The 12,144-nt window shown below is 55.2% G+C and overlaps 4 protein-coding genes across 4 annotated transcripts; 2 read left to right on the forward strand and 2 right to left on the reverse strand.

Moving 5' to 3' along the window:
- Positions 1 to 1,286: 1,286 nt before the first annotated feature.
- Positions 1,287 to 2,536, forward strand: SPBR_02884 (snare protein; the record flags this gene model as incomplete). The annotated part of the gene is made up of 3 exons (XM_040761187.1): positions 1,287 to 1,412; positions 1,470 to 2,218; positions 2,296 to 2,536. The coding sequence occupies 3 exons, from the start codon at positions 1,287 to 1,289 to the stop codon at positions 2,534 to 2,536; spliced, it is 1,116 nt and encodes a 371-aa protein (XP_040620298.1).
- A 1,752-nt stretch (positions 2,537 to 4,288) lies between these two features.
- Positions 4,289 to 6,182, forward strand: SPBR_02559 (aspartate aminotransferase, cytoplasmic; the record flags this gene model as incomplete). The annotated part of the gene is made up of 3 exons (XM_040760862.1): positions 4,289 to 4,414; positions 4,480 to 4,539; positions 5,091 to 6,182. 3 exons carry the CDS (start codon positions 4,289 to 4,291, stop codon positions 6,180 to 6,182), a joined length of 1,278 nt encoding a protein of 425 aa, XP_040620299.1.
- Positions 6,183 to 6,591: 409 nt separating this feature from the next.
- SPBR_02500 (c6 zinc finger domain containing protein) lies at positions 6,592 to 8,616 on the reverse strand (the record flags this gene model as incomplete). The annotated part of the gene is made up of 2 exons (XM_040760803.1): positions 6,592 to 8,133; positions 8,425 to 8,616. The coding sequence occupies 2 exons, from the start codon at positions 8,614 to 8,616 to the stop codon at positions 6,592 to 6,594; spliced, it is 1,734 nt and encodes a 577-aa protein (XP_040620300.1).
- A 1,970-nt stretch (positions 8,617 to 10,586) lies between these two features.
- SPBR_03007 (tetratricopeptide repeat protein 1 (TTC1)) lies at positions 10,587 to 11,643 on the reverse strand (the record flags this gene model as incomplete). Its single annotated transcript, XM_040761310.1, has 3 exons — positions 10,587 to 10,736; positions 10,760 to 11,422; positions 11,491 to 11,643. The coding sequence occupies 3 exons, from the start codon at positions 11,641 to 11,643 to the stop codon at positions 10,587 to 10,589; spliced, it is 966 nt and encodes a 321-aa protein (XP_040620301.1).
- Positions 11,644 to 12,144: the final 501 nt, after the last annotated feature.

Below are 12,144 nucleotides of genomic sequence, written 5' to 3' on the forward strand. Positions count from 1 at the left end.
GCAAGTGGAGACTAGAGTAACTCGGGAGAAGCAGCCACTGGGACAGCAGGACCAAAACCGGAGAACATTCGGCAGAGGGCCAGAGTCTGGAGCAGCAACTGGGCCAGGTCAAACATAGAATAAGAATCAGAACTCGTTGGCCCTTTTGACTTGGGTAGAATGTTTGTTCGGGTGGAGCCGTAGGCTCCGACATGGGAAGTCGAAGGAGAGACATACGAACGACGGCCCGAGTACGCCATCCAGTACGCTTTGCTGCCTTCCATGACAGCGTCGTTAGATACCTGTCTGTCGATCAACACCGGCACACGAATGAACTGCTCGGTGACAGTGGACTGAAATGTCGTGATAAATGCGATGGGTGCGACATGCCATGATAGGCCTCCCAGTTCGTCATTGGACTGTCTGTTCTGAGTGGTCGGACTTGTCTGATATGTCGAACACGTCTTGTTCGTCTGTCGTTGTAAGAGCGACCATAACCGAAGGCATCATGCCATAAGGTGATGACACCTTTGATCTTTATTCGGTGTCTTGTATTGTCTTCGTTCGCTGCGGTATCGGAGATCGGCAGAATCACCGTGTCGTTGGAGGCTCTCCGCATATAATTAGTGAAGAAAATGGACTAGTTCAAGGTAGGAAGATAAGCAATGGGTAATAGGACAGTACTCCGTGGAGAGAGTTTGCGTCGGAATCAGTGTTGCAGTCGGAGAATTGGAAAACGACGCGCAGAGGCTGACCCTCAGCAGTTATTTTACATATTTTATTTATTTTACCCACGCCGTACATTCGTATATCGTATACGACATAATAGTGCTTGACTGCTGGCGGTTTTGCAGAGGCACAGACGCCGAGGTCAACGGCTTCCTAAAGTGGAAAGGACCGTTTTTAAAGTGAGCTTCAGCCCCATGTGAGCCACAGTTGCGCATTGGCCACAGCTACGGCCCACACATCCAATCACCAAGCTATGGTCAGCTAAATCGTGGCTTCTTCCACAACGTCCAACATCATAAACCAACGACCAGACGACCAGATGACAACAAAAGGCCCCTTGACGACCGTAGCGCATGAAATTTACGATATAAACCGCTGTTCTTTGACACTGGCAGATTTACAGAGGCCGCACCACCCACGCCTCGGTGCTATACAGATTGCGACGCCAACATTGCGAGCTTCACATCGAAGCACACTACACCGACTTGCGCTGCGACAGACTGCACGGCTGATCAGATATTGAAGCCGGAGTTGACGGCTAATATACCACCAGGCTGGCGAACGATTGCGCTTGCGCAATGTATGCACTCGATCTGACGCCGGTCTTTGACCAGCTGCTGAAGAGCAAAGAGGGCGCGACGACGCGGAAGCCGCGATTCAACGCGGCGCAGACGGAAGGCTTTCTCAAAGAGGCCTACCGGATTGTACGTGTTCTTTTTACCATACCGGGTGCATATCCTCTGCGAAGCTAACGCTCTCAGAACAAACACATTGCGACGCTCTCCAAACAGCTGGGCGACGTCCGGCAAGCTTACCTCTCGACCGCACCGCCGCGACGTTCTCACCACCACCACCACCACCACTCCCACAACAATGCCGACCACTCCGCACCCACCTCCCTAACCGACGCCGAGCGCGAAGACATTGACGCCAATGCGAAGCGCCTGTTGCGCGACCTCAACGCGTCCATCCGCGGACTGGCCGATGCCGAGGCCCTGCACCAAGAGACGCAGCAGGCACTGATCCGGAAACAGTACGCGGGGCCGTCCTTTCGCTTTGTCGGGCTCGGCGCATCACCAAAATCGCCCGAGCAGACAGCAGCTGAAGAGGCGCAGACACAAGCGGCGGCGCACCATGAGAGCGTTCTGTGGTACCTGCGACAACGACTCCAGGCGTGTGGACGAGCGCAGCAGACCATGATGGAGGCACGGCTGGCACGGATGGTGGTGGAGACCACGGCAGCGAGTCAACAGCAGGCGCTGCTGGTGGGTGCGACGAATCCAGCGTCACGAGGAAGCGGGGGTGTGTCCGCGTCGGCTGCGGCGTTGGAGGAGGAGGAGCAGTGGCGGGGGGCGTCGCCATATGCATCACGCCCTGGGCCGCCGGGAAGAAGCGGCGGCAACGACAAAGATGGTGCGGAGGCCGATTTGACTGCCGAGCAGATTCAAATGTTTGAGCGCGGCAACCAGGACATGCTCAAGCACTACGAGACGACCCTCGACAAAGTTCGGTGCGTGTTCCTCCTTTCCTGTCTTTTTCTCGGTCTTTTGCATGCTGATATTATGTGCACGGATACTAACAAATCAGGGCCGCCGAACAATCACTTGTTGAGATCTCAGAGCTGCAGACCATGCTGGTCGGCAACCTGGAGATCCAGTCGGCACACGTGGACCAGATGGTGGCCGACTCCTTCACCACCGCGGAGAACGTGGCCAAGGGCAACCGCGAATTGAAAAAGGCGCTCGATCGGCCGAGCACGGCACGATACACATTTTACGCAGCTAGTGGCCTGTGCTTGTTTGTTGTCGTGTGGGACTTTTTTGTATAGGGCAAGACGAGGAGCATGCGTTATGTATGGATAGCTACGGTTGGGGGACCAGACAGCGGGCGATCGACGATGAGAGGAACACGGATGGATATCCCAAGGCGTTCTATGGCTTTGTTTGGTGGCATAAATTTAACGAAAGCGAGCATTTCCTTTACGTGATAAAACCACGGTGCATTGGCGACAGCGACTACCGATGCAAATAAACGTATAGCCTGCAGTCGCGCCGTAAAATAACTTTCACATTTTAGAGGGCATCTCTACTGCATGAGACAAAGGCATGGGTGGTGGGAGGGTGGGTAATTACAACATTGACTTGCGACGTCATTTGCTCTACTGGGCACTGGCGTCAGGGGCAAGTCAGATGGCTTGGTGCAAACCGCGCATTACACTTTATGTCTTGCATGGCGTCACCATCGGCATGTGCTCCAGGTTCCGTGAGGAATCCACCATTTCCACACCATTTTGTCGCTAATTTCGCCGCCCCTTACTGCTGAGAAAGCGCACCCTCTTTGTCGGCAGCCCGCCCACAGCTGAGCACTGAAACTCCTCAATGGCAACCAAAATAATAGCCTCGGCGGCCCATCACATGTGCCCCGTTCTGCCTCGATTACCTCAATCACATTCGCGAGGCATTCGGGCTTCTTATAAACCGTCGTCGCCGGTTTTCTGAATCGAGGGCTGTTTAAACACAAAAGCCCCTTTAAATCTCTCTCGTGCGCGCACAGTTTCCTCCGTTTATATTATATTTCCCTCCTCAGCACCCATTCATCGTATCACGACTTCAAAGAGAGTGGCCTCATATTACGCAAGGTCGCCGATTTTGCTCGCTGATCTGCCGACACGCCTCGTTTACATTTACGTACGACAGCGTCCTTCTGCTTTCGACAGGTTTTTACGTGCGCGCTTTGTGTCCTGCATATTCCCTTCGGCTCTTCGTCGTTGTCAGGATTTATGGTCGTCAGTAAAGACTAATACGATCCGCCGGCTTCACGACCCTCGTCTCGCTGCGCACATCCTTTTTTTGTTCTATTTTATTTGATCAATTCTCGTCACCCTTCCTGCGGCCTGTCCCCGACAGTTGTTGCCGTATTCTTCTATTTTCCGACTCTTCGCGTGGCCACCCGGACGAGCCTGTCGATATCGCGGCTCGCCCTAACCGTTAGCACTTTGTGGCGCCACACGACGCATAAAGGCGCATCGTATCGTCCAGTCCAGTACGAACTTTCGCCGCCAAACGCCAGCAGCTTTTCTCCGGCCGTCCCTCTCCCCAGGTCCGGTTCCGCACGCCACAAACAGGCTAGGGAGTCCCCAGTCTGCGCCTTCTCTTAACGGAGCTCCAGGCCTAAATTACCATCGCGCCAGCGCTACACGCCGCCTTACCTTCTGAAGACGGCTTCTATCTTGATCCCCAATCGCGGGTGTCGGACGAGTCCCCCCTCCTACGCTCCACTATTACGGCACGCCTGCCGCTCCCAAAACGAATTTTAGTGATACCAAGCCGGTACAACAGCAAAACTGCGCAAGTCCAGCCCCACATCTCACCCAACTTCCCTTCCCCCACCAGCACTTTCGCCAGCAGCTCTTTCCGCGTCTGCGAGTCATAAAATGCGTCCCTCGCCGCAGCCTCTTGCCCTTTCGGCGGCGTCGTCGTCTTCACGCAATTCCTCCTCCTCTTCTTCTCCAGCCTCTTCTTCGACATCGTCTGCTCCCTCTACCGCCATCTCCCGTCTTCAGCAAATCTCCAAGCACATCATGTCGACACCAGCAGACTCCGCTTCGCGCTTCCCGGCCGACATCGTGCCGCAGGCTCCCGAGGATCCTCTCTTCGGCCTGATGGCCGCCTACCGGGCGGACGAGAGCCCCGACAAGGTTGACCTGGTGAGTGTTCTTCCTCCTTTCGATGAATTCGTTGTAGCTTTGGACACATAGCTAACACGATCGAGGGCATTGGTGCGTATCGTGACAACAACGGCAAGCCGTGGGTTCTGCCCGTTGTCAAGAAGGTTAGTAACTATCAATCCTCCTTGTTTCCCAACCAATCCATTCTCGGTCGCGTTTCCAATTTTCTTTGCTTTTTGGTGTTCGTGTGGTGGAAGCTTCCCTGCATGCGCTCCTTCCTCGTGGCGGACAGCTCCCTTCCCAATCAGGCAGGAACCGGCCGTGACCATTGTGAGGCCATTTGTTGGGGGCCCCAGCTACTGCATCATTCGACCTCCAAATGGCCTGCATTTTGCTTTTCTGCAACCCCAATCACCCAGAACCCCGAAACCCGTCAATTTCATGCCCGCGTCAGTCCCTGGGACATCTCCTCCCGAGCCACCTCCGATATACCCCGAAAAGGGAAGGTTTCCCTGTTGCGCAAGGCGCGCCCCTCCATGCGCTAGCAAATAGGCTGATATCGCGTGCCTACATTCTGGGGCCCCTGCTACCTTTCCATCTCCACTCCAGTGCAGCAAACATGCCCAGCTGTGTCTTGCTTGCAGCTTCTGCTTTTCCGACATTCACACAACGACTAAGAACCTGCTAACCTGTGCAACCCGTATGTGCCCTGCAGGCCGAGACGATTATTCACAATGACCCAAACACCAACCACGAGTACCTGCCGATCGCCGGCTTGAACACCTTCACCACCAAGGCCGCCGAGCTGATCCTGGGCGCCGACTCGCCGGCTCTCGCCGAGAAGCGCGTCATCTCCATCCAGACCATCTCTGGCACCGGCGCCGTCCATCTGGGCGCCCTCTTCCTCGCCAAGTTCTACACCGGCAACCGCTCCATCTACTTCTCCAACCCCACCTGGGCCAACCACGGCCAAATCTTTGGCAATGTCGGCCTCCCCACCCTGACCTACCCCTACTTCGACAAGCAGTCGCGGGGCCTCGACTTTGAGGGCATGAAGGCCGCCATCCAGGCCGCACCCGCCCACTCCGTCATTCTGCTGCACGCCTGCGCCCACAACCCCACGGGTGTCGACCCCACCGAAGCCCAGTGGAAGGAGCTAGCCACCGTCATCAAGAGCCGCGGCCACCTTACCTTCTTCGACTGCGCGTACCAGGGCTTCGCCTCGGGCGACCTCGGCCGGGACGCCAGCGCTGTGCGCTATTTTGTCGAACAGGGCTTCGAGCTGCTCGTCGCCCAGTCGTTTGCCAAGAACTTTGGCCTGTACGGCGAGCGCGCTGGTGCCTTCCACTATGTCGCGCCCCCGCAGCAGGCCGGCCGCCTGACGGCCGAGGCTGTCGCCGACACCGTCAGCCGCGTCAAGTCGCAGCTTGCCGTGCTGCAGCGCTCCGAGATCTCCAACCCGCCCATCTACGGCGCGCGCGTCGCCAGCACCGTGCTCAACGACCCCGCCCTGTTTGCCGAGTGGGAGGACAACCTGCGCACCATGTCCGGCCGCATTATTGGCATGCGCAAGGCACTGCGCGACAAGCTCGAGGCGCTCGGCACCCCGGGCACCTGGAACCACATTACCGACCAGATCGGCATGTTCTCGTTTACGGGTCTGAGCGAGGCACAGGTCCAGAAGCTGCGGACCGACTTCCACGTCTACATGACCAAGAACGGCCGTATCAGCATGGCCGGCCTCAACACAAACAACGTCGAGTACTTTGCCAAGGCCGTTGACTCGGTTGTGCGGTCAACGCAGTAAAAAAAGAATGTGTGCTGGTTGCAATAGATGTGTTTCTACATAGACACCTTTTTTTCTCTCTTGTCAAAGTTGAATGCTTTTCTCGCCGTGTTCCTATTACAAAAAAATACATATTGTTTTCCCATTGACTCTCATTGGACGGATCACACAAAACTCACCTCTGAAGAAGTGCGTTATGGTTTTGCCTAAAGACGCCTCATAATAATCTGCAATTATAAGTTTTGGTATTTTAATAATGCCAGCCTGTACATATCGAAATTATTTTTCCTTGCTAACATGTTCCATTTCCAATATCGTCATGTCCACATGAAATCAGAAAACAACCAAAACGCATTTTGTTATTCGTGCAAAACAGTACCAGTAAAACAGTCATAAAACGTCGATGGAAAAACGAAACGGTGGGAGTGGCCTACATGCGTCGCATGATGGGGTCAGATTCAAAGTGGTAACCCCAGGTGTTGTCCAAGTCCTGGAGCAAGGTGCGCCACAGCTGGCCGTCGACACCCGGTCGCTGGCCAACACCCACCAGGTGCAGCCATAGACGGATGGCACGGAAGTCGCACCGCGATCGCCGCCGCGTCCACCATACGTTGCTAAACCGGCACAGTAGACCCATCCACATGCCAAATAGCCACAATGCCTTTTCGTCGCGCTCGAGCAGCTTCTGGCGGAACCCATTGTCGAGCTGTCCAATGAACTGGAAGTACTGCAGTAACGTGCGGTCGTTGGGCGGCATGTGTATGAGCTCCGCTACGACGCGAAGTGGCGCGCGGTATAACCGATCGGCTTCACTTATGGTGTCCTCGACACCGGAAGACGTCGTGGATGCGGTCGTGGTTGTGGTATTGGTGCTCGTAGTACTACCTGGCGTGCCGGGCCCGCTACCAACCGCACCGGGCGTCGATCGCCCAGACCGTGGCGTTTTGACATGCGGCCTGCCGTCGGTGTCCATGCCAGCGTAGTCACCTGTTTGATTGTGAGGTTGAGGTATGGATGAGGTTGGGGTCGGGGTCGGAGTCGCTGCCGGTGTGGTGACACCGCCGCGCCGGAAGTTTGGCCGTGGCGTCGCATCGCGCTGTAAGCCAAAGAGGTCCAGCCATGGCTGCGGAACCCGGCGAAGGCTCTGCCACGTGCCTGACAGGGTGCGTTGTTCGTCGTCTGAGTTGGCAAACAGCAGACGGAGCCGGCTTTTTTCACGCCACGGTGCTGTGGCAATGAGAAGCGGTGTTAAGCCCATCTGCAGCGCTAACCAGCCGAGGCGATTGGGGTGCGGGCTGAAGACCCATGACCGGCGCGGGTCGGGATCTGGATCGGCGCACGGCGGTGGAGGGCCAGGCATGCTGCCGTCCCATACAATATGGGCCTCATTTTCATCCAAGGGCATAACGAACGACAACATGTTCATGAGCATGGCGGTGATGAGCAACACATCAACGCCGAGCTGGCCCTGCACAGCGAACGGTGTCGAGAGAGCCGTCTGGTAGTTTTGCAATGCAATAGTTTGCTGGTAGTGCTTGGCAATGTGATACGCTTTGAAGCCAGGTGCCTTATGGGTAAGGTGTGCAGCGGCCGAGGCCAGTGCGGTGCCACGAAGATGCGGGAACTGCAGTGCTAGTGGGAGAATGGGCCCCATAAAGTTGGGCATCCCAAAGAGGTCCTTGCCCGTCACCTCGAAGTGGTAGAAGAGCTCATTCGAGGGTGTCCCAAGCTCTTGACTAGTGACTTGAAACGGCTGGACCCGCACGAGCCGGAGCGGGGGAACCAGTGGGGTGGTCCCAGATGGTACTAAGGCGTTACCTGACGCGTGGTATCTGTTATGGCCGGCGTGTCCCGGTCCAATGGAAAAGTTGCCGCCCTCCGGCGAGGGCGGAACATGCCTCGCCTCCGAACGGATAGCTGTGAGTCTGTTGGTTCTGGAGGCTGATGTAGCTCCATTTTGGCCGCCCTCTGCCTGCCGAGATGCAGATGCAGCGGTGCCCTCGGCACCTTCATACACACATTCTCGCTGGTTTCGTCTACATCGTAGACAGATCGGTATAGCCTGGTCACACTACGTGATGGGAGGAAATCATGTCAGTACAGGCCATGCTGGGTCCAGTATGAGTTGTACGGAATACAAACAAGTGACACAATAGCGTGCAGGAGTGCGGATAGAGATGGGTGGGGAAGACAGCAAGTGGGAAAGGTAAGATATGGGATGATGACCGACTCATGGACTCAAGGAAACCTAGTAAGCACGCACCTTGACTCGCCTCTGCTTGCAGCCCAAGCATCCCGACCGTGTCTTCTTGTGGGGCCGGCGACGTTTGTATTCCCGAACCTGGTTGCCATTGCTGTTGGTGGTGGTGGTGCTGCCGCCGTCGCCAAGCGAGATCACCTGGAACATGCCTGGCGCAGGAGCGTCGGGTAGCCGGACACGGCCCGTGGCGCTCATCTCTGCATATCGAGGACGAACCACAAGGCGAAGTAGGCCGATGAGAGGACCTTGAGCAGCCAAAGAGAAAGGGTCTGGCGCAGAGTCCCCACCTTTCCTCGTTGACGTTCTCCTCCGTCAAGCCTTCGAGGATGATTTGCGATCTGCGCAGGTGCTTCCGACAGCCGCAAGCTGGTCGTTGCTTTTGCAAGGGTGGACCAGCTAAATCGGGCCTCCAAAGAAGAAAGCGAGCAGAGGAGTCAATGGCTAGGAACGAACAGGCACGATTGGCCACGAGGACGAAGGGGGCGTGTGCGGGAGACGAGGGGGGTGCGGCGAAGGCGCGAAGACGCGAAGGCGACACCTGCGTCTTAGTGGATGCAAAGTGGACGTGTGTGCGGAAACAGGAGAGCGTGGCTATCACTGCCCGTGCCTATGGTGGCCAAACGGGGGCCAAACGGTTGGTAAGATGCGATGAGATGCAGGTAGAAAACAGAGACAGCACCCACAGCCGCACATCTATGCAAGGCTTCCCGAATCGGGAAAACGAGCCAAGTGCGGGTCAGGGGGAGGGGTGTAGTCAGGGCAGAGGGGTTAAATAATGAGTGCAAGAGAGGACCCCTAAGTAAGGAGAATTTCCGATTTATGCAGCCGCAGGGACGAATAAAGGCGAGTATTTTTCTTTCTTTCCTATGCCTTCTATCCCTTCGGAAGATACTCCCAAAGAAGAAAACGATGAGAAGGGACCGGATGGGGTGGGATAAAACGGCATCGGACGAGGCTAGCCCGCTTGCCCTGGCGCTTTTGCTTGGCACTGGGCTTGGTCTGGCTTGCGTCCCGGTTTTCTCGTCCCCGGTTTCTCTCTTCTTTTCGTTTTTTCCTCCCCAGGTCAACCCGTTGGTGACCCACTGGACAGCTCTGCTACCCGTATTGCAATTCTCCCGTTACACCCCTCCGTAGTCTGCGGCCCGCCGTGGGTCTGAAGCAATTGGTTCGTATCCAGAAGGCTGGGTGTGCGAGAAGAAGCAAGCAGACGGGAAACTGACGATGACGAAGATCGATTCTTCAGTCTCGAAAGGCGCAGGGCGAATGGTGTGTGATTTCTCTATAGGCTGCCAAGATGTGTTTGCCATGCAGTTTAGACTGAACACAAGACGAAACAAGCGAAGACCCGAGAGAACGGCCAAAAGATCAAGGCGTGGACCGGTTGGGCAAGCGGCAAAAGAGTGTGTGTAAGAAGACGAGATAGAAAAGAGGGAGAAATGAAGCCAAAGCGGAGGAGGAATGAAGAGGGGAAAGACGGTGTGGGGGCCAAAACTGGAGGGGTAGGCTTACGGGCTGGGTCGTGCTTTCCATCCCCTCGCTAGTCGTCGTTTCCTGGCGCTGGCGCTGCCTTTTGTCTGAGGCCTGTCCGGACGCCGCTGGGGAAGTCGCGGTGACTGGCCTCGTTTCCCTAATGAGGGAAGGTGCGGCCCAATCGTAATGGACGGCGGTGCTGTATGGTGATTTGACTATGTTCGAGAACAGATTTGTGACGGCATCTTCCACAATGTCCGCCGACTTTAAGTTAAAATAGACCTACGACAAGATATTTACACTTAACATCTTAATGTCGGACTTGGGCGTGTGAGAGCCAAGTAGCTCTCGTTTGGTAATGGGCTGCAACCTGTATCAGTGAATATAATTAAATACAATTGTCGACTCCAGGTGCTTTTTCTGGATGTGCCACAAATGTCCATCTTAAATAGGCGAAATTTAAATTGGCTTTCAATTGATCACTCTTGAAGTAAAAATAGAAGTCTATTATGTGTATGTGCCTGTGGCTGTATCCTACCTACTGATTTTCCTTGTCTCAGGCTAATGCGTCTATGGCAATGCTCTTCTCGAGCGTACCTAATAGTCGTTCAAGTCGTCATTTATGTTCCCACCCTTCATATCAATGCAATAAACTGCTTCCCTATGCTTATTTTGTGCAGCACCCCCAGCGCCGTTCACGACCCCGGGTTCTGTCTAAAGTTCATGCTGTAACCGCCCGTCTTCTCGTCCTTAACCATCTGGAAGTTGTCGGTGCTGATGCCAAAAGGCCGGAGGATACCATTGCCAAGCTGTTCGTTAGCACTCCGAGACACCTGTGCATGGGTCTGGTGGGATTAGGGAAACTCACCTCCTTTAGCTTGCCCATCATATCGCCCATCTCCGCGTCCTGTGCCGCTTTTGTCCGTGCCGGGAGGTCCTTAAGCTGCTTCTTGACTAGCTGCAGATCCGCACCACCAAGGGTCCCCGTCGGCATGGCGGACAATGTCTTGTAGTCCTCCTCCGCACCGGCCAAGTTCGCCCAGCCGCCCAGCTCGGAGCGTGCTCGGCCACGACGCAACAAGATTTTGGAGCGGATGCGAAGGATATCCTGGTCGGTCGGTCCGACAGGTGCCGGAGGCGGCGTCGGTTCTTTCGGAGGGGGTGGTGGCCGTGCAGCCAGCTTTGCACCTTCACTGATGATCTCGTCCTCGACGCTTTCATCGTCCTGTTCGAGCCCGTTTCCTTCTGTAGGTTCATCCTTCTTCGGATTGGCCTTCTCCTTCTCTATCCGCCTTTGTTCTTTATCGAGAGCTTCGAGTGCCTCCGTTGCGCTGCGGTTGGCCTGCTTCCAGTCATCTAGTTTGATGTAGCACGCAGCCATGTTCGACCGCAGCAGGGCAAGGTCGTAGAACAGGTAGGAAGGAAGGACTGAGACGGCCGTTTCGTAGGCTGTGAGGGCGGCATCAGTCTGGCTTTTCTTGAACAGCTCATTGGCCTGTTTCTTGTGCTCGTTGGCCTCTGCAAGAAGAGACTGCCGCGACGGAGAGAGCGTTAGTATTGTCATGATGGCTGGAGTAAGGCACATGCAAAAAGACATACTGCTTCTTGATCCGGCGGAAACCGGTCGATAAACTCCTCCTCCTCGTTGTCTTCCGGTGCATTCTCGACACCACTGTTGCTATTGTTGCCATTGTTGCCAACAGTGTCTGGCTCTGCCGCCTTGGCTCGCTCTTTTGCCTCGTCCTCTGCCATTTTGGAGCTGTGCCCGTTGGTCTGTATCGCTAAGTGAGCTGCTCGTGAGGTGGAGTTGACAATACGATAATGGCGATAAGAGAATATGTTGATTGCATGTTGATTAACGTTTGGTTGCTATTTGACGAGCATCTGATGGCGGGGTTTATCAAAGAGTGAGGTACAACTGACGTTGTGCTGGCAATGGCGCTAACACATCTAGCTTCCGAGGAAGGAGCCTGCCCCTGCCTGTTGTTCTGCCCCTCGGTGCCTTTCGTTCCTGCCATTTGCTTATCGTACACCTTTGTCACGCTGAAACGACAGAAAAAGAAAAAGTTTAAGTGGGGCCTTGAAAAGGCAAACGGCGACTCATTTTCGCAGCAATGACTACATCCAGGTTCCTTGTCTGGCTTGGCCTCAGTTTCTTCTCAGTCTTCCATCTAGAATATCTCACATTCTCTTCAATAGACTCGTGGACGCCCATTCAGATTATCTTGTCATTGGCCGCGACTGTTTATCTTG

The sequence above is a fragment of the Sporothrix brasiliensis genome, assembly GCF_000820605.1.
Source record: "Sporothrix brasiliensis 5110 chromosome Unknown Cont17, whole genome shotgun sequence".
NCBI classification, from domain to species: Eukaryota; Fungi; Ascomycota; class Sordariomycetes; order Ophiostomatales; family Ophiostomataceae; genus Sporothrix; species Sporothrix brasiliensis.